General features: G+C 47.9%; 8 protein-coding genes across 8 annotated transcripts; 3 read left to right on the top strand and 5 right to left on the bottom strand.

Moving 5' to 3' along the window:
* Positions 1-3,446: 3,446 nt before the first annotated feature.
* On the top strand, positions 3,447-5,060 carry GL218_07823 (NAP1-binding protein 2; the record flags this gene model as incomplete). The annotated part of the gene is made up of 1 exon (XM_033584597.1): positions 3,447-5,060. The coding sequence occupies one exon, from the start codon at positions 3,447-3,449 to the stop codon at positions 5,058-5,060; it is 1,614 nt and encodes a 537-aa protein (XP_033441346.1).
* Positions 5,061-6,046: 986 nt separating this feature from the next.
* Positions 6,047-7,584, bottom strand: GL218_07822 (uncharacterized protein; the record flags this gene model as incomplete). Its single annotated transcript, XM_033584596.1, has 4 exons — positions 6,047-6,613; positions 6,666-6,793; positions 6,859-7,414; positions 7,483-7,584. The coding sequence occupies 4 exons, from the start codon at positions 7,582-7,584 to the stop codon at positions 6,047-6,049; spliced, it is 1,353 nt and encodes a 450-aa protein (XP_033441347.1).
* Positions 7,585-9,714: 2,130 nt separating this feature from the next.
* GL218_07821 (uncharacterized protein) lies at positions 9,715-10,388 on the top strand (the record flags this gene model as incomplete). The annotated part of the gene is made up of 2 exons (XM_033584595.1): positions 9,715-9,913; positions 9,997-10,388. 2 exons carry the CDS (start codon positions 9,715-9,717, stop codon positions 10,386-10,388), a joined length of 591 nt encoding a protein of 196 aa, XP_033441348.1.
* Positions 10,389-10,840: 452 nt separating this feature from the next.
* On the bottom strand, positions 10,841-13,375 carry GL218_07820 (uncharacterized protein; the record flags this gene model as incomplete). The annotated part of the gene is made up of 1 exon (XM_033584594.1): positions 10,841-13,375. One exon carries the CDS (start codon positions 13,373-13,375, stop codon positions 10,841-10,843), a length of 2,535 nt encoding a protein of 844 aa, XP_033441349.1.
* A 646-nt stretch (positions 13,376-14,021) lies between these two features.
* GL218_07819 (Soluble epoxide hydrolase) lies at positions 14,022-15,167 on the bottom strand (the record flags this gene model as incomplete). The annotated part of the gene is made up of 2 exons (XM_033584593.1): positions 14,022-14,191; positions 14,279-15,167. 2 exons carry the CDS (start codon positions 15,165-15,167, stop codon positions 14,022-14,024), a joined length of 1,059 nt encoding a protein of 352 aa, XP_033441234.1.
* A 926-nt stretch (positions 15,168-16,093) lies between these two features.
* GL218_07818 (uncharacterized protein) lies at positions 16,094-16,533 on the bottom strand (the record flags this gene model as incomplete). Its single annotated transcript, XM_033584592.1, has 2 exons — positions 16,094-16,192; positions 16,264-16,533. 2 exons carry the CDS (start codon positions 16,531-16,533, stop codon positions 16,094-16,096), a joined length of 369 nt encoding a protein of 122 aa, XP_033441204.1.
* Positions 16,534-17,032: 499 nt separating this feature from the next.
* GL218_07817 (Phospho-2-dehydro-3-deoxyheptonate aldolase) lies at positions 17,033-18,537 on the top strand (the record flags this gene model as incomplete). The annotated part of the gene is made up of 2 exons (XM_033584591.1): positions 17,033-17,514; positions 17,583-18,537. 2 exons carry the CDS (start codon positions 17,033-17,035, stop codon positions 18,535-18,537), a joined length of 1,437 nt encoding a protein of 478 aa, XP_033441329.1.
* Positions 18,538-19,640: 1,103 nt separating this feature from the next.
* Positions 19,641-24,011, bottom strand: GL218_07816 (Hybrid signal transduction histidine kinase J; the record flags this gene model as incomplete). Its single annotated transcript, XM_033584590.1, has 4 exons — positions 19,641-20,508; positions 20,573-21,504; positions 21,559-21,788; positions 21,839-24,011. 4 exons carry the CDS (start codon positions 24,009-24,011, stop codon positions 19,641-19,643), a joined length of 4,203 nt encoding a protein of 1,400 aa, XP_033441176.1.
* Between the last annotated feature and the right edge of the window lie 890 nt (positions 24,012-24,901).

Below are 24,901 nucleotides of genomic sequence, written 5' to 3'. Positions count from 1 at the left end.
CAATTTGAGGGCTTAAGTAAAGCTTCTTCAGATAGGGCAATCTAGTTGTTAATTGCCATGTTGTGAGTATATCTGGTTAGTTCCGGCTTAAGGAATTTGGTTTACAGACATGCAGCACTGCGACTACGTGTACCTTGTATACCTACATTAGAACCTTTGCAGTTGGCGTCTCTTGGGGTTAGACAACGCAGACGCAGAAAACATGAAACAAACGACAGAATGACCTTTAACAACTGCGGTGGGGAAGCTATTGTCCAATAAGATGATCGTATTAGATGCAGTTTCGACTCCACTTCTGTAGGGTCGGCGCCCGACATAGCAGTTCAGCAAGTTGAACAAGTTGGAAGGGATGTTACTAGAAATAGAAACACCATCTCCAATTCTCCCTCCCGTTCGATGCAACATCCGATCCAACTAGAAGCAAGTCCGGATCGGTTTATATGCATAGCGCTGGGTAAGATTTCAAACACGCCGTTGGGAACACTTAGAATTTATCTACACAATATTTGTCTTGTTGTTTTACTAATACCGAACTAACTAACTAACCTATGTCTCGTTATGTAAATCTTATACGTTCTATAGCCTAGTATTCTATTCTTCGTAAGGAAGTATACTTTAATATACTTCCATATATTAGGTACGCTTGAGGCTAGTGGTATGTAACGTCCTTTTTGTTTGCTGGGATATGCGTGTAACCTGTTGTACAAGCTCCTAACAAATCCCTACCGCGTTCGTTTTTCTTCTGACTTACATTGCATCGTGTCCCTCGACGAAACAGGAATTCATCGCGAGCGTTCTTATCATAATTCCTAACATCAGACCGCTTTTTCGCAAAGCTAAAAGTTCTATATGCACGTTGCGAGTACAGACCTACATACCCAAGCGGTAGGCGACGACGGATTGAGGCATCGGCTAGGGATCACGTGTGCGGCACGAATCAACCATGCCGCCTTTTGTTTCACCATTGACTAGATGCATGGTTCTTCGGGCTGTCTATCGCATTCGACAACCATGTCCGCAGGATTAGATGTGGTGTTGCTGCAAGGCGTGAGCGCTAGAGAAGCACGACGAAGCAGCCTATATACGGGTTTAGCAGTGTAGCTGCAAAATCTTCTAATAACTAGATAATTCTAAGTTTGCGTTATAACGTTTTTAAAACATTCCATAGCATAATAGGGGGGAGAGTATTTTAGTATGTAACTACCTATTGAGCTAACGATGGGTTCAACTAGTGTACATACGCCATATTAGGGGGTTAGGTAGTCTCTGGGGCAGTCTCTGGGCTGCGGGACCGTGCCCAAAGTATGTTGATGAAAGTGTTATTGGGCTGCAAGAGGCCACAGTGAATGCAACTTGATTGCAGTCGAACGGAACTGATGTTACGCCCTTATGCGGAACATTACAGCCAGCAACGTTGCGGGATGCAATAGACTATACTGCCTTTTTCTTTTTCCTTGTTAGTATAGTAATAGAAGGTAAACTGCTTGCATAACTATGGATAACTATATTCTGTTGTAGTCTGTTTATATTAGCTAAAGTTAATTATTAGTATAGACCTACACGTAAGCAAGCATTTAAAACAACTGAGCAATTCTAAAAACATGCTTAACGTTAAGCAGTTTACACTTTTGTGGCGGTATAAAGTACAAACAAAGCCTTACTAGATGGTTTGCTATTAGGCATTATTGGTGTACCTGTATATCTTGGGCAAATAAATGCGTTACCGCTTGCTTGGTAGGACCATTATGGTTCTTACCTTGCGCATATGTGTATACCTAGGGATAATACCGGCTGAGAGGTATATTATTCGTCTGCTCATAACTGCTTGAAAAAAAAAAACCCCGACAAAAAGAACAAAGTAAGGAAAATAGAATAGAAAAAAAAAGAAGGAAAAAGCAATCTTCAATGTGATTAAATACAGCTACACGTATTTCTCGAATTATATATAATCTTGATTCGCTCTATTTTTCTCTTGATTCTTTCTACTATCCCTATAGAGGTACATAGGCGACTCGGTCACTCAGGTTCAATGTTACTCGGCCGGCAAGCAACCGCCGGCGCTATTTCAGGCATGCGCCGCCCATTCACCAAACCCCGCTGAGTGGTTACCAAGGGCAAAGAGCCGCTAAAGTACAGGGTCCAGCCAGTAGGATCTCTGTACCACGCGCTTAATTGCGACCAATTCCGGTCAATTTTTGGGATCAAGGCTCCTCTAAGAAAAAAAAAAGCATTACGTTGTAACTGTAGTGTATAGGTAAGTTTGCGCAAAATTTTATGCTTGCACCTTTGCTGTACTCTATTATTTTTATTTTTATTTTTGCTTGTATTATATAGTCCTATGGGAATGCTTTGTTGGGATTGTCTCCGTTCTAAGGGAGGTAGGAGGTATGTATGTATATATGTACTTACCTGACATAATGATATATGGTACGGTACTTCGTACAGTCAGTACAGTACCTAACATAGGTACCTTCCGCTAAGCAGGCAACCAGTCCTAGGCTATTCCGCTAGAATTATTTCACCACTCCTGCCCTGTTAGTTCGCTCAATTGAACCTTGAACTCCTTGAACTTTAAACCTTGGACCTCGAACCTTGGACCCTCCCGCTGCTGCGGTACACTACCTCTCTTTTGCATCTCCACTCCGATACCTTTTTTAACACCCTTCACCAAATGCACCAAATCACCAAATCTCCACAGTTCGTCCCTACAATACCCTCCCCATACCTTGAACCTTACCTTATTACGAATAATTTCCTACCCTTTCTACTATCTTGTCGACCCTAGTCATCTTCGCAGGGCTCCTAGGGCTACAACCTTGAATTCGAATTCGAGACCGCGAGTCTTCTTTCTAAACACAACTTCGCTTGCGCCAGCGCCCTCGATCTTCTTCGCGATACACTCTTTTTTCTTCACCACCTCGTTCTCTTTCTGCAGACATTGACTCTACGAAATCCACTTAATTCGACGACGAGACGTAATATAATATTACGCTAAGCTGCCAATATCAGTTACCTCCCCGTTCCTCGCATCCTAGTCCCTATTTGGATTCATGATAGGTCCAACTAGCTTCTTTGAAGACGTAACCGAAAATTCGCACGCCTTTGTTGTCGCCCCGTGGTGAAGAAGTTGTTTCGAATTGGGATATCATATAAAACCCTGGACATTGCTAATACTACAATTCTTCCCGATTTATTTGATTTCCCCCATCGAGGATCATACGAGATCGCGAAACAACTTGCGGGTCGAGTTTGTTGGGCGGCATTCATACCGTGTGTGGATGTATATGCCTGTGTAGTCTGGTTGCTGTGCAGTCCAGCTGTTCAAGAGACCGCACACATTGCAAACGTCGTCATACGTATCGCGTGATACTTCGACATAAAATATCTTCTCTTCTGGGTACGCATATGAAGACTGCCTCGGTCTCCCTTCCTCGATGACCGCAATCATGTCCTCATCGTACTCATCCCCAGCCGTTTCGCCTCCAGCAGTTCCGCCGCAACAGCATACTACGAATCCGAACCACCCGGCCTTAACGCCATTAATAACCTCCCCACCCGCGCGCCGATCAGCCGTACCGCGACCGATGTCCCACGCTTCCAAAAACCGACTGTCGCAGTACTCGACGGGCTCCGTCCCGTCGCGGTCTCGGCCAGGCTCCTTCCTCTTCCCTGTCTTCCACTCTAGTCTGTCATATACCACCGTTCGAGACTTCGCCTACCCGCCCACACATCCGATGCATTATGGCCCCCCGCCGGAGCCTTCGAGACCGCCCTCCGGCATGACCACCCCCGCTAGCGAGACGAGACGACTTTCAGACCCGCCCGCCTCATGGGAAAGCAAGATCGGTTGGGATTGGACGTCAGACGGTGGACTTGGAAAGGGTGGCGAGCTTGCCCCGATCCATTTCGGCGACGGCCCCCCCTGGAGCGAGGACGAAGACCTACAGAGCCCTGTCGTTAGCTCGCGGCATCGAAAGCACAAGTCTACCTCTGCTGTCACGGGGCACCATAAGAGCCGGGGCTCGAGAGATGGTGGCGCGTCTTCCTCGATACTTAGTGCGGGGAGCCTAGACTCTAATAGGGGTTACTACGTCGGAACGAGTGGTAACGGGGGCGAAAGATACTATGTAAGCCAGGGCGGCGAGGCTAACGGCCCGGGCGGAGAATATGTCACGTATCCGCCGGATCAAGGCCGGCACTCTATTAATGCGTACCAGCTGTCGTCAGATCAGCAGCCACGAAATTATGCCGAGAACGATACCGGATATAAGTCCGAGTCAGACGCCTCAAGCACTGGCTCGTCTCCGGGTTATCATCCATACGACGAGTCTAGGTATTCGAGAGACTATCAGTTCACCATCACCTCGCCAGACGAGGAAATGCATGGCAAGGCCGTTGCGCTATTCGACTTCGAAAGGGAGAACGAGAACGAACTGCCTCTGGTCGAAGGCCAAATTATTTGGGTATCGTATAGGCACGGCCAAGGATGGCTTGTTGCGGAGGACCCCAAGACCCAGGAAAGCGGACTAGTACCGGAAGAGTACGTTCGACTCCTTCGCGATATCGAAGGCGGCATGACGAGCCTGACCGGGCAGCTCGACACCGCCGTGGGAACCTCTAACGACGCCGACACCCCAACGCAAGCCGAGCCCAGCGGGCAAGCATCCTTACCCCAGACTACACACGCCACACAACCGGGGCCTGTTTCAACGGGGAATAACCCAACGAACGGTTATCACCAACCGATCGTCTCGACCTTCTCGACCTCTAGCAAGGATCTGGACCCCTATCCCCAGCATCTACTAGGCCAGCACGGGCAGCCCCCTCCGCAGGTCGTACACTACCACGGCCAACGCGGGGGCAGTCAGGCCAACACGCCTACGGCTCAGAATTCCTTTGGTGATATGCCGCTAAGCCGTAGTAGTCAAGATGGCAAACGCAATAGTTCAAATTCTAGAAAGTCGCAGACGCTCGATGTTCTACCCCACTCGAAAATGAAGTCTCCAGATCACGAGTCGGACTCCGAGGATGAGAATCCACAGAAGACTGAAGACCAGTAATACAGTCGTTTCGAGTATAGATCAAGAGATGAGATCTATGTCGAGATATCAAATACATGGAATCGAAAATCGATTCGCCTAGAGAAACTTGATTCTCTATATAGTCGCAACCGCATCTAGTTTCACTGCGATAGTTACCGTCGCGACCGTCTTCGGCGGAAATGGCGGTTCCCGCATAACTCACATCATTTGTACGGAGCTACGGATTGTGACGATAAAACCCGTCGTTTGCGATGACCTATTGACTTCTCGAGGTCGATGCGCTGGAGCTGCATACGAATGGATATGACAGGATTCTATTGAGCCCTGCATTGGTGTATTTTACTCGCGTGGCGTATGCCGCATCGTGAGAATGGGAAGATACAGAATAAGAGATACGTGATCACATGATGATCCGATCAAGAAGATAGCTGAATGAGAAAAATAACGATCAAAGTAAACGCTTAGGTATTTGACCGTGACTAATAAGGGGAAATATTTTAGACTTGGCGATACTTGATCTAGTGTAATCTCATGTCGTCTATATTAATTAGAAGTGCCTCATTGTTTTGTTTATATTAGTATTTTGAGTCTCTGCTCAGACCAATTAGACGTTTAGACGGGTATCAATTTACCAGGTTTACAAAGTCTTTTAAATATTATATTAGTTACCTATATATTATTACCACGACTATGTTTCTGACTTGAAACGATAAAATCTATATGTAACAATCAAGCCTTTATATCTGCACCTGGGCATATGGGGCGCGATTTAGATGAGACTCTAAATCAAATATAAACTACAAAGCACATGCATGCTGTGCTCCTGGAGTAAGCGTCTAGTAAGATTGGCGGACTGTTTTGTATTGATGACGAGAAATAAGAAATAATCTTCTATAAGTCTATGGGATTACAAGGTTAATCAATAACTCCTCCCCCTTTTCCTTTTTTTTTTTCCCAAACAAGGTAGGTTTAGGTACCTAACCTACATAATCTCTGCATTCTAACTACTGCAACCCAGCAACATAGTAGTTATAGTTGCAGAACCCATTCGCGGCATCGTTGGATACATCCACAGCACCATTCGCCTGAGCGATAACCTGCCCGCCAGCATCGACAAGCTCGATCTTCTGCGCGCCCGTCGTCATGCCGACGACCGAGTTGTAGTTCAGCCCGCCGTGCACCGCCTGCGTCGCCAGGACCTGTCCGCCGCTAGACACGCGCACGCTGAGCCCGTTGCTGTCGGCCGGCAGGACCACCGCGTAGTTCACCGCGTCGACGGCCGCCCCAGACCCCCGCGGCTTGTCCCCGCTGCACGTCGTCAGCACCCCCCGGTACCACAGGGCGCCGGCGAAGGCCCCGCTGCGCGGCTTCATGGCGCCGACGTCCGTCGCCCCGGCTTTGAAGGCGTCGACGAAGGACGCGATTATCGGCTGCCATCCGGAGTGCGGCGTCGTGTCCGAGTTGCCGTATTGTAGAATTTCTTCGGTTAGGCCCTCGGCCCAGCAGGGCCCGATGTAGTGGCTCTCGCCGGCGTCGTTCTGGGACGGAGGGGGTGGGTTAGTTGGGTTGATCTGATATAGCTAACTAGGTACGTAGGTAGGATTCGGAAGATGTGCTGCTTACCCAAGTGATGACCTCGGTGAATTCGGGAGACACGGAAAGGATCTGCTCCATGCGCTCGGGCAAGTTGGTCTCGCCGCCTCGGTACCAGGAATCGCCGCAGCAGTGTTTGTATTGGAGCGAAGATAGACCTGCGTTTTGTTAATACTAGTTTATCCTATCCCGACCGGTATAACTCTGTCTAGAGGGGCCTTACCCATCACATAAGCCTTGCCGGCGGCATCTGCGGCCGTCTTAACCGCCTGGTCCCTCTCCGAAGACACATTCGCGGGCTTTTCTGAAGTCTCGGGCCAGGCCGTCTCCCAGCTGAACACGCCGTCGACAGCATCGCCCCAGCTCTGGAAGAAAGCTGTGGGGTTGTTGTAGTAGTTCCCGTCGGCCTCTGGGTTGGGAATGAGATAGACGTTGTTGGTGTTCTTGAAGTTTCTCCACGTGTCGGGGCCGATGCTGCCTCCGCTGTAAGAGGAGACGACGGGGAGGTCGTTAGGTCCGTACTTGAGGTGGGCGGGATGGTCCTTGAATTGGTCGAACAGAGTCTGGTGTTGGCCGATATCCCCGTTGCCGTAGAAGTCGAAGCTGAAGAAGAGCTTGAACGACTTGTCCCCTGCGTAGTCGAATAGCTGTTGCACGGTGTTCTTCGCCCAGTCGGCCCCGGGGCTTCCTACGTTCAGGGCGAAGGCATCAAAGCCGACGTTGATAGCACCGTCGATATCCTGCTGCGCGTGGGTGGTTTGCGAATCCACAGACCCAACCTAAGTACATATAGTTAGAACTTGATTAGGAAACAAGTCGTGCTGCAAGAGCGTTTTTATTTATTTACCATATAGTGAGCAAATACGAGCTTGCTTTCCACGACAGACCGTGTTATGAATGCGGAGCCGGCAAGCAGTAGCGCCAGCGCCGAGTTGATTTTTCCGTACATGGTGACCGACACAAAAGATTGTTAAAAGGTTAGAATGAAGGAGAAATTAGAACTTGGAATGAGTCATGTTCTAGTTAAGGAGTCTAGGAAGAGGCGTTCCTGGAGACTTATATATATATACATATCCAGAAAATTACATATGTCCTAAGTCCTAGGTGCCATTCTGAAAAGCAACTATGATATAAAAATACCTTGATTTACATGATAAAACCACAACTCGGCATATCTCACTCACATGTCGTTAGTATGCGATATATTGCTAGAGGCGCGGCATCACTAAGCTAAGCGGCCCAGCCCCGTGAGGCGGTTTCTACGCGGTAGACAGGGCTCCAAGCTGATGGCTATTCCTGTACCATAGATGGATGCCGGTCGGGCCTTTCCCGCGAACGGGTATGTTTTCGCGATAGGGGAACCACCAAACGGCCACCAGACGGCCACCAGGATGCGACTAGGTTAGGTATCATCGCGTGTAACAACTTGGGATCATCCTTTAGCCCCCACCCACCTTCTTGGCAAACATGATTCGCATCTAGGTAATGTACATGTGGGAAAATATGAGAGATGCAATCGATTCGAGCTACAGCTTAATTTTAGATTTATTATAAGGCTGGATCCTTTCTTCGGTTCTCGGGATGGTTATCACGAGGTTTTGGAGAAGTGAGATGCCATGGAAGGAATAAATCCAATCTTCTTCTAATGCTTGAATATCCCCATGCTTGATAGACTGTGGAAGAGGGGTCCTTTGGCAATGGGGCTTCTCCCTATTTGGCAGGACAATGTCAAAAAATGGTAGTACTATTATTTCAAAAGAGAGAAGAATGAGATCGTACGAGGGTATTTCGATGATAGAAATAGGAAGTTGATGTTTCTCGAGAACCGGGATCGATTGTCATTTTATAAATCCCACGCGATGAAAGGAATTAATATCTCCACTACTCTCATCCAGCTTATATAGACTAGGTTAGTTAGTTATTTCTTCTTCTTCTTCTTCTTTAAACTTCTGACGTAAGTTATTATTAGTAAATACTATACCCCACAACTTGACAATAAGCCCTTACATTAGTCGTTTTTGAGGTGAGATATAGTGAGGTTTGATCCAAGCATCGCAGGTTACCTACCTAAGGTAGCTAACGTAACGTGCCATCACACGCTTCTCATACGAAGACACTGAGTTTATTCTATTGGGGAATTGTTAAAGAATAAGTATTATCTTATAATTATATAATTCTGGTCATTGAATTTGTAGAGGTAAGTCTGTAAGAATACCTCATGCTGTCGTTTCGATCGTATGGTGGTTCTTATGCGAGACTATTCAGACAAGAACGACTAACAAGTTGGGGTTATTGCGCTTTAATTGATCATTTGTATCATGGGAAAGATACCAAATAGTATTTTAGATGTTCTTCGTAGCATATTCGCTCTATTGTTCATAGTGGTGAAGAAAAAGGATACAGCTGGAATGCACAAGTAATATATAAATGTATGCAGTCAAAGATCTTTCATCCAGTAGGGATAAAAGAACTGACTGGTATACTTGAGATAGATAGAACGCAGTTAAATAGTCAATTTAATACGGCTGCCATTATAGTTTACTCCCGTAGTAAACTCATCACATAGACCTCTTACATGTAGATAGCAAGTAGGATAACCCATTTGCAGGTAGCATCACAATTCTATCATATGTACTACCGAGATAGAAACGATTTATCGTTGCTTCCTAAATAATGGTAGGTTGTTTCTAACCCATACGGCAATACTTGTGTAAAGGAACTATTACAAGGCTGAAACCAAAAGGTGTTATTGGTTGAAGATGAAATATTTGCAACAGACTGCAATGCCTTGTTTGCGTTAGGTACCTAAGGTGTACAAAGAGATAAAGTCCGTAACTCAGGTACCAAGTTATAATGTTATCTAACGGTCCGCCAGATGACATCCTGAGTCTGTGTCAACCGTAGCAACGCGCCTACCGCCTTCCTGCCGCATGCACTGCACCTAACGCGTTACGCGTCGACGACTTCTACTTGTGTCAATTTCATCTCCTCTATCTCTTTACCTCAAATTCTTTCCAACAACAACAATATCATCTTCCGCTTCGACAACATTCATTCTAACCAGAGAACTAATTTCACAATGGCGTCGAACAAACCCCCCTTTTCGCTCCAGGAGGCTATTGAGACTATAGAGAAGGAGGCCCGTGACGAGGGCATAGAGCAGACATTATGCGACAATCTCCATACCCTAGCTACAAAGTTAGCACAGGATCCGAAGCATCCCTTCTTTTCAACTCTCTGTCGCTTGTTCCGCTACGGGATCTGGAAACTAAGTTCCGGTGAGTAAAGTATACCTACCTACCTAAGGTATCTAATCTAATGTGAAATCACGTAAAGGGTACTAACTTATCAAATCGTATAGATGGTGATAATGAGGGATATCCGTGGTCGGAGGATTCTGAGCCGATAGACCCAGAAGCGATGCGCGCAGCAGCAGACGCGGCTAGATCTAGTCAGAATTTCAAGCTAGCCTTCGAGATAGTCCTCGCCAACAAAGTGCCCCAGTCGGCAGACCCAAAGCTCGTGCTTGGGGAAGAGGCCAAAGAAGCCCACGGGGAGCTCGCAGGGCCATCAACCGAGCCTCAGACCAACGAGAACGAGAAGGATCTAAAATCCGAGGTCCAAGTCCTTGTGGCCGACGTCCACCAAGTATCAGTCACTACGACATCACAATCTTCCCAGGTTGAAGGCATCCCATCCCGACTTACTGCCACCGAGAAGCGCCTAGGTATGGATTCAGAGTCCCTCGAATGATTATGTGGTGCTGCGTAGTCGAGTTTCCATAAACATCCTATTGAGCGTCGACAGGGGGGTAGACAGTTTTGGAATGGAGCTTGACTTGGGCAAGGCTAGGGGTCAACGTGATATCGTGCAAAGAGCAATACTACAGCTATAGGGTTTGCTAGTTCAAGGAGGTTACCTAATGTATAACTATTGATACTAGGTACGGATGATGGCAGGTAGTGAGTGCTTCAGTAGTGGAATGTTCTGAGAACTGATTAATACTATACAAGCATATTTTATGAATCCGCAGATACTACGAATGAATCCTCTATAACTAACCCTATCTTGAAACCGAACGGGCGTCGTAATTGCGTAATCATCTTAATAATAACCACCCTAGAAATATATCCAAAGGTACCTATCTCAGAAAATCCAAACCCTCATAAACATCTTGCTACCTACATTAGAATATTTCAGCATTCTTATTCGCCACCATCTTCTTCTCCAGTAAACATCTCACCACGCCACCCATATGTCCTAGCAAGTCTTCTACCGTACATCCTCGCCATAAGAGACGTTATCTTCGCCTCGTGGAACTGGATGGCGCGCGTATATCCTTGGTTTTGATCTAGCAACGTAGGTCCGGGGGTGAAGTGCCAGTTCGACCCGCCAAGCTCCTCGATCTCGAAACCGACGTGATGCATGGCGTAGAGGAAGTCTTGCCACGATATTCCCTCCTGTGATGAGGGTCGGGTAGTTGTGGATGGCACGTAGAAAAGCGCGGTGAAGACTTTTCTTGCGCGCTCGTCAATTTTTAATGGGAGCTGCTGCTGTTGCTGTTGCTGTTGCTTTACTTTCGATGAATAGGGGTCATCAACTTTGCCAGTTGTATCTCCTCTAATACTATCAGACGGCTCGACCCACCGCCGTTTCCGCTCAGGCTCTTTTTCAAGCACGTCCTTTACGCGTCCACTCCAGAGCCCATCTTGTCGGAGTTGGTTTATTACCTCATCCCAAAAGGTATCCAGAGTTTTCTCAGCCGCCCGCATGGCCTCAACATTAGTCTCGCTAAGAGGTTCGTCGACCGGATATCTCATTCTAGTCAGCACAGCGCCGAGCTTTCCCGCACTACTTGGCAGTTCAAGTTTATATAAGGGATCCAGGGCCCTAGCAGTACGTTTGAACTCGTCAGATATTTGCCTCCGCGCACCCTTGTCTTTTATTTGGGTTTCGAACGTTGCTGCCCACGGCTGAAAGAGCCCGATCTGCCGTATACTTTCGGCCATGACGAAAATATCGGAAAACTGCTCTGCCACAAAGGGTGTAAAGAACTTCCGGCCTTCCGGATCATGGGCGATACGCTCTACCTCTTGAACGCAAGAGTTGAGTCCAATGTCTTTCAGGTTGGTCGGGTCGGCCATCATGTGCAACACCCAAAGGTAAACAGCTTCTATCGGGTTCGGCTCGGTGCTACCAGTTGTGATGCTCATCTTTGCGTCGGGGCTTTCGGGCACGTTCAATCGGTATAGGGGCTGGATGGGTGGTGACCACCGCGCCCACCTATTAGCTGCGGGAAGATGCTCTTTCAGGAAATGGTCTAGATGGTGCCTCAATGAGCGAAATGCTACTTCTAAGTCAAGTGGTAGGTCATCTTCCGGCCGCGTATCGGCCTCGACGCGATCGAAAAGCTCTTCTTTCAGCGAGGCGAGGCGGTTGACTAGGTCGTACATGTAGCCCCAAGTCTCGATAACGGGCACGTAGTAACTTAGCATAGAACGAACGGTAGAAGCTAACACTTCTTCACGGCCATCTTCAGTTGCTACAGATGGATATATATCACCGTTGACGTCAAGGATATGCTCGGGGCGGTGTTGGTACAGCTCCAAGAGGCTAGAGACGAAAAACCCAGGATCTTCGCGCAATGCCCATATTGTATCTTCAACTTGAGATAGCTTGGCTCCGATTAGGCTCTGAAGCCGTTTAATATCAAAGTTTGCGGGTACGTGGTAAATAGACTCGTATTGAGAGAATAAGAGAGAGGTAGCAACATCGCCTTTGTACTTGGTGATCGAGACGGGGGGCTTCGGCTCGACTTGACTCTGTTTGTCTTCTGGGTCTAAGTCGTGAAGGATCATCATGCATGTATCGAGTAAGAATTGGTACAAACGGTCCTGTATCTCGAGGATCCAGAGTCCTTCGCCAGGGCTCACATCACGACGGCGATGCAACCGTTGACGTGCATCGGGATCATCTTCCCAGGAGACTAGCTCTCCGTAAGTGCCAGGACTATCTCTACCCGTAAATCTCATATTCCATCCGTTAAGAAACGGAGGTATGCGCAAAGAACCGGATTTAATACCAAATACGAGCGGTTCGAGCTCGGCGAAGGCAAATGTCGACGGCGGATTCCTACCTCGAGCGTTAAGCAAGAGTAAGAATGGCTCTGTCTTGCTGAGATCCTCGAGGTTGATATTAGGCCACAAGAAATGGGGCCGCTTCGAGACATTAGTGATGTTGCCCTCGTTGCATACGAGCCCGATGCATTGGTGTTTTAGGTGCGTCAAGTCAGGTCGATGCTCAGGAGCCATCGGCGGTGATAAACCCCAAGCTTGGTTCAATACATCCCGTCTCTCCGCCTCAGATTTATTTTCCCATTTATCCTGAATAGATGCTTCGTAGCGTTCGACAATACTCTGTAGCTCATAGAAGTTCTTCCAGATACGAGCGATCATAGGCTCTGCGAACTTCCGCACTTCATCCACGCTAATTTTCCGAGGCGTCTGATAGGCGATCATCGGTTCATGAAACATGCCGTGGGAATATGTCTTTTCGTGTATGAGGCCTTGGTCTTTCTTATTTTGTATCTCTTGCGATATCAACTCGTAAACTAGAGTGGTGTTGTCGCCGGCCATTTGCACGATACGCTGCATTTCGTCATTCATCCCGTCGTAAAGCTCAAAGTCGAGGTTACCCTCAAGCTCGTTCTCCCATTCGGGGGAATAATCATATCGAGCCATCTCGGGTCCCCCGCCCAAACGACAGTCTCCTAGAGTATACAACCAACCGATCTGTAGCAGTCCCCATGAGCTCCTGGTGTATCGCTGGAAGAGTGACGGAGAGAGGATGCTACCTATGAGAATAAACGAATACAATAAGCGGTACAGATTAGTATCCATGTAATACAGTTTATAATTTTGATAATAGTAACAGTAATTTCTCGTTTATAAAATATGCCCTGTAAGATACTTCACTGTCAATTATCGATCCTAAAAATCATTTTAGTATAAATAGATGGTCACGTGATATATATATATATATATATTCCAGTGATTGAGACAACGAACATTGACGATATAGACTTTTGTTTTATTTAGATTTAAGAATATAAAAATAAAGAAAAATAGAAACCATAAGATGTGTAAGATTTAGTTCTGCCATATTAATTATTTAGGCCATTTCTAGGCAGCAACCGGGTTATTTCAAGACCAACATTATTCAGGGGGGCTTGTATTTCAGCGGGGACAGCTCCTAGAGTTGACAAGTCTAAAGTCAAGGGGCTAAATAGAGATGATACATAAGTTTATATATCAACAGCAAGAACCGTTTATTGAAGAACTATATTACTTGATTACCTGATAGATACTTCGCGATACGGTAGATACTTCACGATACCTGGAGTCCTCCCAGTGCCGCATTTCTCAACGTCCCGAAATATGCCACCTTTAGCGTGGCCCTATCCTTAAGATATGACAGGTCAACTTTGTCCATCGGGGAGGAGTCTTTAGCTAAGAACTGTTGAAAGCGGTTCGCAGTCCAGACTGGGTTCTCATCGGCTATATTAATCATCAGTTGACTATTCTCTAACTCCACGTCGTCGTAGCTAGTGCGGAAGAGAGGATATGAAAGGCGTTTAAACTTACCAACCCAATGTCCTGCCTTCGGAATGACATCTACCTCCAGGTTGCTCGCGACAGATCCGAAAGACTGTCGCAATATCGACTTTAGGCCAAAGCTTGCCTCTCCGCCCGTCGCGAGAACCGGTATACTCAGCGGGGATTTTCCCACAGTCCTATTAAAGAACTCCGCGTCCGCCGAGACAGAAGCTGTCGAAAATGGCCCATACATGGCCCTCAAGAACCCAGGCTTCTGGATACTGCTAGCGTAACGCGTCACCGTCTCTTCCGAGAAGGCCGTTGGGCCCGAGTAGCTGCCGTGGTAGAAGTACCAGAGCAGGAACTGGCGTTCGCGACCGCTCATCAGAAACTCGGCAAAGTCCGGGATTTGGAAAAAGGCCAGCTGTGGGTTCTGATACAAATCCCAAAAGGGCCCAGGCGTCGCGGCGCCCTCGTATCCGAATCCTGGCAGGATGTACTCTGATAGGCCGAGCATCTTCACCAAGCCCGGGTACTGTGCGGCGAGCGCGATGGCCATCCCGACGCCCTTGTCGTGTGAGAAGACGTACGTAGAGCTGATGTTTAAGAAATCGAGGACGCCTTTAAGGTCAGCAGCCGAAGCAGCAGCGCTATAGTTGCCGTCCGGCGGGATGCTGGAATCGCCGGCGCCGCGATTGTCCGGGGCGATGACGGTGTAGTTCTGTGCGAGGATAGGTCCGATAAACTGCCAAGTCAGACTGAACTGCGGGTTCCCGTGGACAAGTAGTAGGGGTGGCCCAGAGCCAGCATAACGGAAGTGAATGCTGACATCTTCCAGAGCAACTCGACCGTGCTCCCAATCATCCCACTTTATCAGATCAGCCGCCGCTTGGGAAGCGGCAGCCAAAAGGGGAAGGACTAATTTCAAAAGAAGCATGATGTATGGTTAGTTCCGAGTCTAACGATATTGCTGTGCTGAGGCTCTTCGGGGATGAGGGCAAACAGGAAAATAACTATGAGGTTATCTGAGACTGGACTACTGATATTCTTCTTCTTCCATCGCGGAAGGGACTAAACATTTTATAAGCCATAGCAACATAGAACTTGCTTACTGATGCGTCGTCGACCGTACTCCGTAGATCTTAGTCGGTATATTGTTTTGTGGTTAGCTTACCAGGTTAGAGACTTGATTAATAAAATAGCAAAACAGTCAGATAGTTTTCCCGTAAGTCTCCACAACCCTCGCGGTGCCGAGCTGGCGATGTTCTTCGCCATAGCGTTAGCATATACTAACTATTAGGTATTTGAATATATCGTATTGGTAATCTAACCCCGAATATATAATAGTATGTCACTAGACATACCCTGGTTAAGGCGTGAATAAGACGGTACATTTCTATGTAGGTAGTAATGCGGCGGGAAAGCGTTCGGTGAATTTCATAATTTTTTTCATATTTCGGCTCATTTAATCAACCAGGTAGTAACCCTAATGAGGATCATCCGCCGTTCGGTGTCCGGTGTCCGGCCTCCGGTAAATGATTAAGAACCGGGGTACGTGACTCAGGGGTTCTCTCCTAAGGCGGACATTTCGGCCGTATACCGTAATCTGATTATCAGATACTCTCCTTTCCCTTTATTCTTCGGCGTTAAATAAATATTTATACGCCTCATTCGTAGAGATGATATGAAGAAGGGCTTAGCATAGTTAGGTGTCCACCAGCCTTCCAAGTTCGTGCTTCTCTTCATCCTCTCACTCGGTATATATATCTATCCATTTTCTCTATCACGTTCCCAAAACCATGACGCCTCTCCTCCGACAATGTGTGTGCTAGAAGAACCTCACCCCTCTATTCACAATCTTCTTCACGTAGCAATAAAAGCCTTCATAGCTGAAACTGCGTCGCCGTCGTGCGCCTTAAGCAACTCGGTAGCCTTTGCTTTGGTTAAATCAAGCTCATCGACCTATAATCACAACCCCAACATATTAGTATTGCGCCTATATTGCACTCCTAGCCTGAGAAACGGGAACGTACCAATAACAAAACGTCAGCAGGGTCAACCTTGACCTTTTTGGCATCCTTCGCGGCGCCAGTAGAGGGGCCACTCCCGAGGCTCTGCATAGCTTTGCTTACAGCCTCCTGATCGACAGCGTTGGACGAACCAGCATCGTCTCCGCGAGTGTCGAGACTCGCCATAGCAGCAGCAGCCTTTCGATCCTCGGCTGACTTGGCGGTAGTTTGGACCTCATCTTCGACGTCTCCGGATGCGCCCTCTTGGACATTTTTTGGTTGAGGCTCTGCCATTTTGATTTACTTCTTTCGTGCTGTAGTGTAGTGTATGTGTAGTGTATGAGAGATACTTAATGTTTTTATATTGTTTTTTTTCTATGTTGCATTGACATTTATATAATTTTATAACGGAGGCTCAGTAAAAATGCGGGGGAGCTTTAAGCTCGAGCTCCCCCCAACTAAATTTAGTACCTTGGTATTCCATATATTCATATGTAATATGCAATATGCAAATGAACAATATAAACGCTACAGATACATCTGCTATGGTACATAAGCACATAGGATCGAGCTACTGCAGGTGCATGTGCAGGGATCCCTTGCACTCTATTAGAAAATTAAAATTCATCCTAATTAAGTAATAATGATTTAGTGGCTTCTTGTCTTTTTAGTCCCTTTGACTCATTTTATCTTCAATATCTTTTATCATATCATCTCAAGATTTCATACTATTTCAAGATTATAATATTAGTACCTACCTAAGTTTAATTCAATTTGTAAAAAAAAGACAAACATGGCTCCTCCTTCGGATTGGACTCCCTCGTCGTGGCGGTCCAAGCCAATCAACCAGCAGGCCGTATATCCCGACCCGGCGGCCGTGCGCCGCGCAACCTCCGAGCTGAGCCGGCTCCCTCCCGTGGTTCACCCGCAAGAGATCGCCCGGCTCAAGGCTAGCTTACGCGATGTTGCGCGCGGTGAGGCTTTCTTATTGCAAGGCGGTGATTGTGCTGAGCTGTTTGACTATTGCCGCGCCGACGCTATTGAGTCTAAGATCAAACTCCTACTACAGATGAGTCTTGTGCTCATATGGGGTGCCGACAAGCGTGTCGTCCGTATAGGTCGTATGGCCGGCCAGTACGCCAAACCCCGATCGAGTCCGACTGAAAAGGTCGTCGACGAGAACGGAGAGACTAAAGAAGTCCCCTCGTTCCGCGGCGATATCTTGAATGGCTACCACCTCGAAGAGCGTGATTTGGACCCCCAGAGGCTTGTTAAGTATAGCTCATGTCCTTACCCCTTTCTATGAAGCACTTAGCTTACAATGTCATTTTCAACCCCCTTAGAGCTTATCACCACTCGGCCGCAACGCTCAACTACGTGCGAGCCGCCATCGCTGCAGGCATCGCAGACTTACACCGTCCTCTAAACTGGACTCTGGGCCACGTTAAGGACCCGCAGCTCAAGGCCAAGTATACCGAGGCCGTGCGCTTCCTGCAGGACATGCTGCGCTTCATGCACACCATCGGTGCAGACCGCAGCCCCAAGCTCGACACCGTCGATCTGTACTCCAGCCACGAGGGTCTGCTACTCGAGTACGAGGAGAGCCTTACCCGACTGATGGAAAAGCCCATACTCCCCGGCGACGAAGAAGCAGCCCCCGAATCAACCACGGGGGAACCGCAGATGGAGTACTACGATACCTCGGCGCACTTCCTCTGGATAGGTGACCGAACGCGGCAGATCGACGGCGCACACGTCGAGTTTTTCCGAGGCATCGCAAACCCCATCGGGATCAAAGTAGGCCCCACGACACCAACGTCGGACCTGCTCGCACTACTACGAACGCTTAATCCGTCGTGCGAGGTGGGCAAGGTAACCCTAATCACGCGGTACGGCGCAGCCAAAGTGCGCGAGCTGCTACCGGGCCACATCCGTGCGGTCGAGGGGTCCGAGTACCGAGGGGCGTGTATCTGGCAGTGCGACCCGATGCACGGCAACACGCGGTCGACGGCGTCGGGCATCAAGACGCGGCGGTTCGGAGACATCTTCGACGAGCTGCGCGAGACGCTAAGCATTCATCGCGAGGAGGGCAGCTACCTCGGCGGCGTGCACCTAGAATTAACCGGCGATGCCGTGACTGAATGTGTTGGCGGTAGCGAGGGCCTCGACGAGGACGATCTGTCTACCAACTACACCAGTTTCTGCGATCCCCGCCTCAACGAAAAACAAGCTCTCGAGCTCACCTTCTTAGTGGCGGATTCGTTCCGCCAAGGGAGAAAAGACCTTCTTCACCATTAGAGGTAGTGAAGTAGCTCTCGTGCTAAGTAAGATGTGAGGAGGGTAGGTAGGTATTCTATATGCCTTCGAGCCAACTACCATGTTACTAGTTAGTTAGCCGTCATTTGTAGACGTGAATACGGAAGACGGGGAGTCGAAATAAAAAAAAGAAGCAGTTAAAAGACATAAGCAAGGCAAGGCATAGCATGGCCTAGCATAAGGAAATGATCCTCGGTGGACTATTGGGGAATGATGGGATTTCATTTATAAAGGGAACAGCTAGAAAAGATAGCATCTTACTCGCTATGTATATCAAGCGAGGCATGAGAATACAGAAAAGTCCATCATTTTGTTAAAAATACCCTATAGACAGCTACATTCCTACCTGGATACTTGAAGCAAACTGCCTTTCTACATATAAAAGTGACCGATTGTTATTTACTTCTCTTGGGAGAGAAGGCGGCAAGGGGGGGGATTCATATAAATATAAACAAGTTAATATCCATTATGTTGGTTGATCCAGCTTATCACAACAGTACCTAGGTTAATAATATAGCAAAATATTATCTCTTACGAAGCGAAGCTATCGTGAATTACTAGATACTATATACTCTAAAAGGCGCGTGGAGGCAGCAAAAGCGCCATACCACACCACACACCATAAATAACTAATACGGTACCCCTTATATGCGTAAACAGCACGGGTACCTCAAGTAAGTAAGTTGCTAGGCTACATGCAGACATGAAGCCAGGCAGATCGTTCAACCCCAATGCATAAAAGCCCGTTGAAGTAATCGACATGCACCCCTTTTTTGCCCACAGTAGACCCGTCCCATCCACCAACGCCTACCCAAGCCGGTGGAGCTTATCCCTCCGAAGCGAAATGCGTCATTACCGCCCCCGTTCCAACACCCATTCCCAGCCTATCCAGCCCGGTACCGTTCCTCTTTCAACGCCGGCCGCAGAGAAGATACCGGGGAGCGTGCAGAACCGTGTATCACTGAGCTCCCTAGACAAATCAGATTATCTCGAATTGGAGGCTTTTAGCCCTAACCTAAAACCTAAGCTCTCGTCGTATATGTGAGTGGAAATGTAGCAAAATCGACCTGTTTATTTCATTACGGTCACATTGGTGTCTCTTCAAAATCGTATATCTCCCTAACGGGTGAGCTTCTCGCGCCCACCTTCTCGAGTTTCTGCACGTTCTCTTCTGTCAATGAGTCACCCTCGGGGAATGAGTGGGATATGGGCGGCTGCCCTGCCGCATTCTTGCCGTTGCTATCATCTGCGGCATCGATGAGCTTATCATCTCGCAGCTGCATAGCTAGCTCATCACTGTTAAGTTGCCTAGATGGCTTAGAGATCCCAAAGGGGAACGTATTTGTCTCGTGCGAGCCCGTCCGCGCGTTGATCGGTCTTGGTGTTAGTAGATTTGTGCGGTCGTCTTCCCCGATACCATCCAGATCACCATTCTCTGGACGTTCCTCCGGCGTTTTGGGATTCTGACTAGAGAAGCCATATGTGGCTGGTGTAGGTATGTCGGTGCTGATACATCCGCCCGCAGAATCCGAACAGTCCGAAGTAGATAGGTCAGCTGAGGAAGATGACATGGACTCTACCTTGCGGCGGGATTTACTCCATCTCACTAGCATCCTTTCAAGTATACTACTCTTCACGGGCTTAGACAGGTAGTCATCCATACCGGCTTTCGTACACTTTTCTCTATCTCCTTGTATCGCCGAGGCAGTCATGGCCACAATAGGAACATCATTAGTGTAGCTCTTGTATGGTACGTGGTGCCGCAGTATGTGCGTACACTTATACCCGTCGATCACGGGCATCTGTACGTCCATCAGAATGATATCTGGCTTAGCGAACCTTCCCTCCCTGCACGCCTCGAGATGATCAAGCGCCTCCTTGCCATTCCAGGCCGCACAAACGTTGAAGCCAAGCTTCTTGATAGTCTTGGTTGCGATCTGTTGGTTGACCGCGCTAGATAATAACAACATATTAGAAAAATTAAACTTGTCAGCTAATCTCAAACTTTGGAACTTACTTATCCTCGACAACAAGAATTTGCACCTTGGCACGTTCGGATCTGGGGAGGTCTTCGCTTTCGAAACCGAACGGCGCCAGTAAATTAGCAGGTCTCTTCCGATGCCGTCTAGGCTTATCCAGCGTGCCTTGCAATAGGTCTGCCGGCGTCGTTCCTAGGAAATGCTCATGTTCCGAACTATTACACGAAACGCTCATCTCAGACTGTAATCGCTCGGGTAGGCAACCAATATCGACAAGTGCATCCCTCTGCGGAGTCTGCGGTTTGTTAAATGGTATCCAGAATGTCGCAGTGGTACCATTGCCGATCGTAGATTCTAGCGTGATCCTTCCACGCATTAGATCGACCAGATTCTTCGAGATCGTCAATCCCAACCCTGTTCCTCCAAATTTCCTAGCCGTAGAGGGGTCTCCTTGGCTAAATGGCTGGAATAGACGTTTCAGGACATCTTCTTCGATTCCGATACCAGTGTCCTCAATAACAAATTTTATCTCAATTGTGTCGTTTGTTTCCTTTTCTTTCCATACTGAGAATTTAACGTAACCACCGTTGGTGAATTTGATGCTGTTAGTGAGTAGATTCGTAATGATCTGACGGACGCGACCGGGATCACCAAGAACAACGAGGTCATTCTCGATGTCGCTTGATATATCAGAGCGAAAATCCAGATTCTTCCTCCCAGCTGCGAAACTCAGCATCTTGGAGACATCTTGCACTACCACAGAGAGGGAGAACTGGACTTCTTCGATGTCAAGGCGACCAGACTCGACTTTGGAAAAGTCCAAAATGTCGTTGATGACGGTTAATAGAGCATTCGCGGATCGGCTTAGGTTCTCTGCGTATTCTCGCTGTTCTTCGTCCAGAGGCGAGTCTAGAAGAAGCTCAGCCATTCCTATCACGCCGGTAATCGGTGTTCGAATTTCGTGAGACATCTAAATCGCATGTCAGCACTTCGGAGATCACCGAAAACATAAGACACCACCTACATTTGCTAAAAATTGGCTCTTTAGACGGCTTGCTTCTTTAGCTGCTGCTTCGTTGGCTTTAAGTTGTCTCTTCTCTTTAACCTGCTCTTCGAGATCTTGCTCTCTCTTTTTTAGTTCGGTAACGTCCATAATGACGCCAATAGCGCCTTTAATATCTGTTTTACTAGTCCGGCCATCCTGCGAAGTTCTCTCGACGTGAGGTAGAAACCTAGTGCGGTAAAACCGGTCATCTAAACGCTTATTAGCAAACTCATATGCTAATCGTACATAAGATACCTACCTAGCTTGTGTTCGTGCACGGTCTCTGTTGTCAGCTCACCAGACAATATACGTCTTACGGGTTCGAGGAATGCAGAAAACTCGCTCGGAAGTAGTCGCGGGTTTAGGTTAATAAACACCTCCTCGATATTTTTTCCAACATATGTCGGCGGATCAAGCTGGTCAGCATCATTGTTTGGCGTATCGTCCTTTCCTGAGATCCAAGACACTGCGCCTTCCAACATCGTCAGCTTGAGGTTGAGATCTACAGAGAAGATCGTTGTCTGCGCATGCGTAAGAACGCTAAGAAGCTGCGCTCTAGTTTGCTTCGCGGCCATCTTCGCTTCAAGGGCCTCGTGAACGTCTGTACAAGTCCCAAACCATTTTTCGATTTGACCTGTGCGCTTATTTCTCAGCGGTAACGCACGTCCTAACATCCACCTCCACTCACCATCCTTGCTACGACATCGATATTCTGTAGCATAAGCTTCCCCCGTAACTAGGCTACGCTCCCATCGTTTCCATGTGGTGGGCATATCGTCGGGGTGGAACGGATTTTTCCAACCGCGACCCAGAGAGTCTTCGACCGACAGACCCGTATAATCGTACCAACGGCTGTTAAAGAAATCATGCACTCCGTTGGATGTAGTTGTCCAGACCATCTGAGGCATGGTGTCGCATATTAGTTTGAACCTCTCCGCGTCCGCGATCTTTATATCTGTGATCTCCTGGGCTAGATGAGTTACGTCTCGGCAAGTTATAATACCAGCAACGACTTCTCCAGTCTCGTCGCTAGTAATCAGTTCGCCCAGCACATCATATATAATTCTCGTTTCTTTCGTCCTGTCATACATGCCGATTTTCCACCCAGAAATAGGTTTTCGATCTCGTAAGAGTACTGCAATGGGAAACTCAGACGGGGCATACTTTCTTGTAAAGTCTCCGTCCCAAACCTCCCACCGAGACAGCAAATCGTATCCGTCGTTACCCTCCTCTCCACTGACGGCCACGGAGAGGTCTCGGGCTGCTCTATTCATGACTGGGGCACTACCATCCACCCACATAGCAAGTATCGGTGTTTCGGTCTTATCAAGAAGCGCATCCTTAATAACAGTCATCTTCTGGAGGAACGACGGAGTGCTTGATGGAGGTAGACGGTACGGGGGCCCCATAGGTGGAAACAGGCTGGCCGAGACCGAGACTGAGCTAGGACTATTGGTGAATGAGGGAGAGCTGGAAGAGTGACCGGAGCCGAGAGAAGAGGGGTTGGAATTCATGATGGATTTACGCTCCGCGGCCTCGAGCGTAGAAGGTCGAGCGACACGAACTCGTCTACTCGGAATGGACGAGGGTCCCGAGCCGGTATTGGTGAAGGTCAGAGTATAGTAGGTCTGATGGTTTTCAATCTCCCATATCGTAATTATCATCTTAGCGTATGTCTGAAGCTCAGCTCGCTTCGATTTTGGCATTTCAGATATGTTTAAACTCTTTGGGAGCACCACAACATCAACAACAGAATCTGTTGCTGGCTTGCCCAGAATATCACCGGGTGGCTCTACTTTCGCATCGTCTACCGTACCTGGGACCTCCCCGTTGGTATGATTAGTACGCAATGCCGAGTCTCCTGTTGTCTGCCTCGCGCCCATCTCGAGTATTAATTCATCCAAGAAATATTCCCACGAAACCCATACCGGTCTACCATCCTGCACCATATCGATTCCGATCTGCGAGAGTGTCTGTCCGCGGAGGGACTCGCAAATTACGGCCGGGTCGTCCATCGGTGGAGGCGAGTCGCCCACCATACCCAACATCTTTCCCATAGCTTCGTTTGCTAGGACGACAGTCTTCAGGTTGTTTAGAACCAGCAGGGGCACCGGTAAAAATTGCATAGCGGAGAAGGCGAGCTGGCCAGGGGATATGAAGGGCATCGTCAGTCTCAGAGGACTAGCTGAGGCAGATCGCTTTTCCCTTATCGGCGACATATTATGGGTATCTCGTAACAGGCGACTGGTACTAACGGAGAGAGGACCGCCATCCCAAGGGAAATATGACTGCTCGATTGAGCAGGAGGGCGATTGGTAGTTGTCGTCCGGGGTCTGATTCGGCAGCGGGAGGATCTCTGGGGGAGAGGGAGATTCCGGGATCATAGATATGGGCATGGAACTCGGGGTGCTCAAGGCATCTAGAGGCGTCATATCGCCGGAGCAGAGGGCACGGATAGAAGAAGGCCCATGAGCTACAATACACGGTCGATCGGTCGTTAAAGATTAGGGAGGATAAATCCGGTGGGTGAGTTATTAAGGTTTTACTAATCGGCGGCCATGAATCGAACTGCAACATTCGCGAAGTCCTTACGCAAGGGGCGAAGTAAAAATAGTTACTCTTAGGAGCACTGGTTTTGTCTTTTTTTTTTTCCTTCCTTTTTTCCCTTTTCCTTTTTTTTTCCTTTTAGAAAAGCTGTTGTAGGAACCAGTAGACACCGGCAAACATACCAGTACACCAACAAGAAGGACTATAAGAAGGGGGCTATGGCAGAGGGCAGAGGGTCTCGAACGTTCGGTGACACTAGGGAAGAGTTACGCTTGCTTCCTTGAGAAGATTGGAAAATCCGCTAGCTTCCATAGGCTGTATTTGGACGTATTTGGATTTTGGTGATATGTAGATATAAAGTGTAAGCGAAGAAGCGAGTAAGTGAAATGAGTGAGTGAGTTGAGGCTGCACCGTGGTCCGTCTAAGTTAGGTTAGGGCAGCCCGAATTAGAGAGAGGGGGGGTGGTTATCATATTAGAGGAGAGATATTCGGGTCAGAATGCAGCAGAATGGTATGTAGAATGTGTGAAATTCAATTAGGTTAAGTTTGCTGGAGTCTGGATGTGAAAAAAAAAGAATGGGCCATTGTCGGTGTGTGACATTGGACGATACGTTTTTTAGACGGACGCATGCGCCTCGGATCACAAGGTTTCCGGGTACATACGTAGGTTAGGTAAGATACATTAACATAGAAGTATCTACCTAAAATACAGTAGCTACTACCTAAGATAAGTATATTGTTCAAATTGTTCATTGGAACTGCCACATTGCCCACG

This window comes from Daldinia childiae (assembly GCF_008694065.1).
Source record: "Daldinia childiae strain JS-1345 chromosome Unknown Scaffold10, whole genome shotgun sequence".
Classification (NCBI taxonomy): Eukaryota; Fungi; Ascomycota; class Sordariomycetes; order Xylariales; family Hypoxylaceae; genus Daldinia; species Daldinia childiae.
The sequence above is the reverse complement of the archived record's forward strand: the minus strand, read 5'-3'. Positions and strand labels throughout refer to the sequence as shown.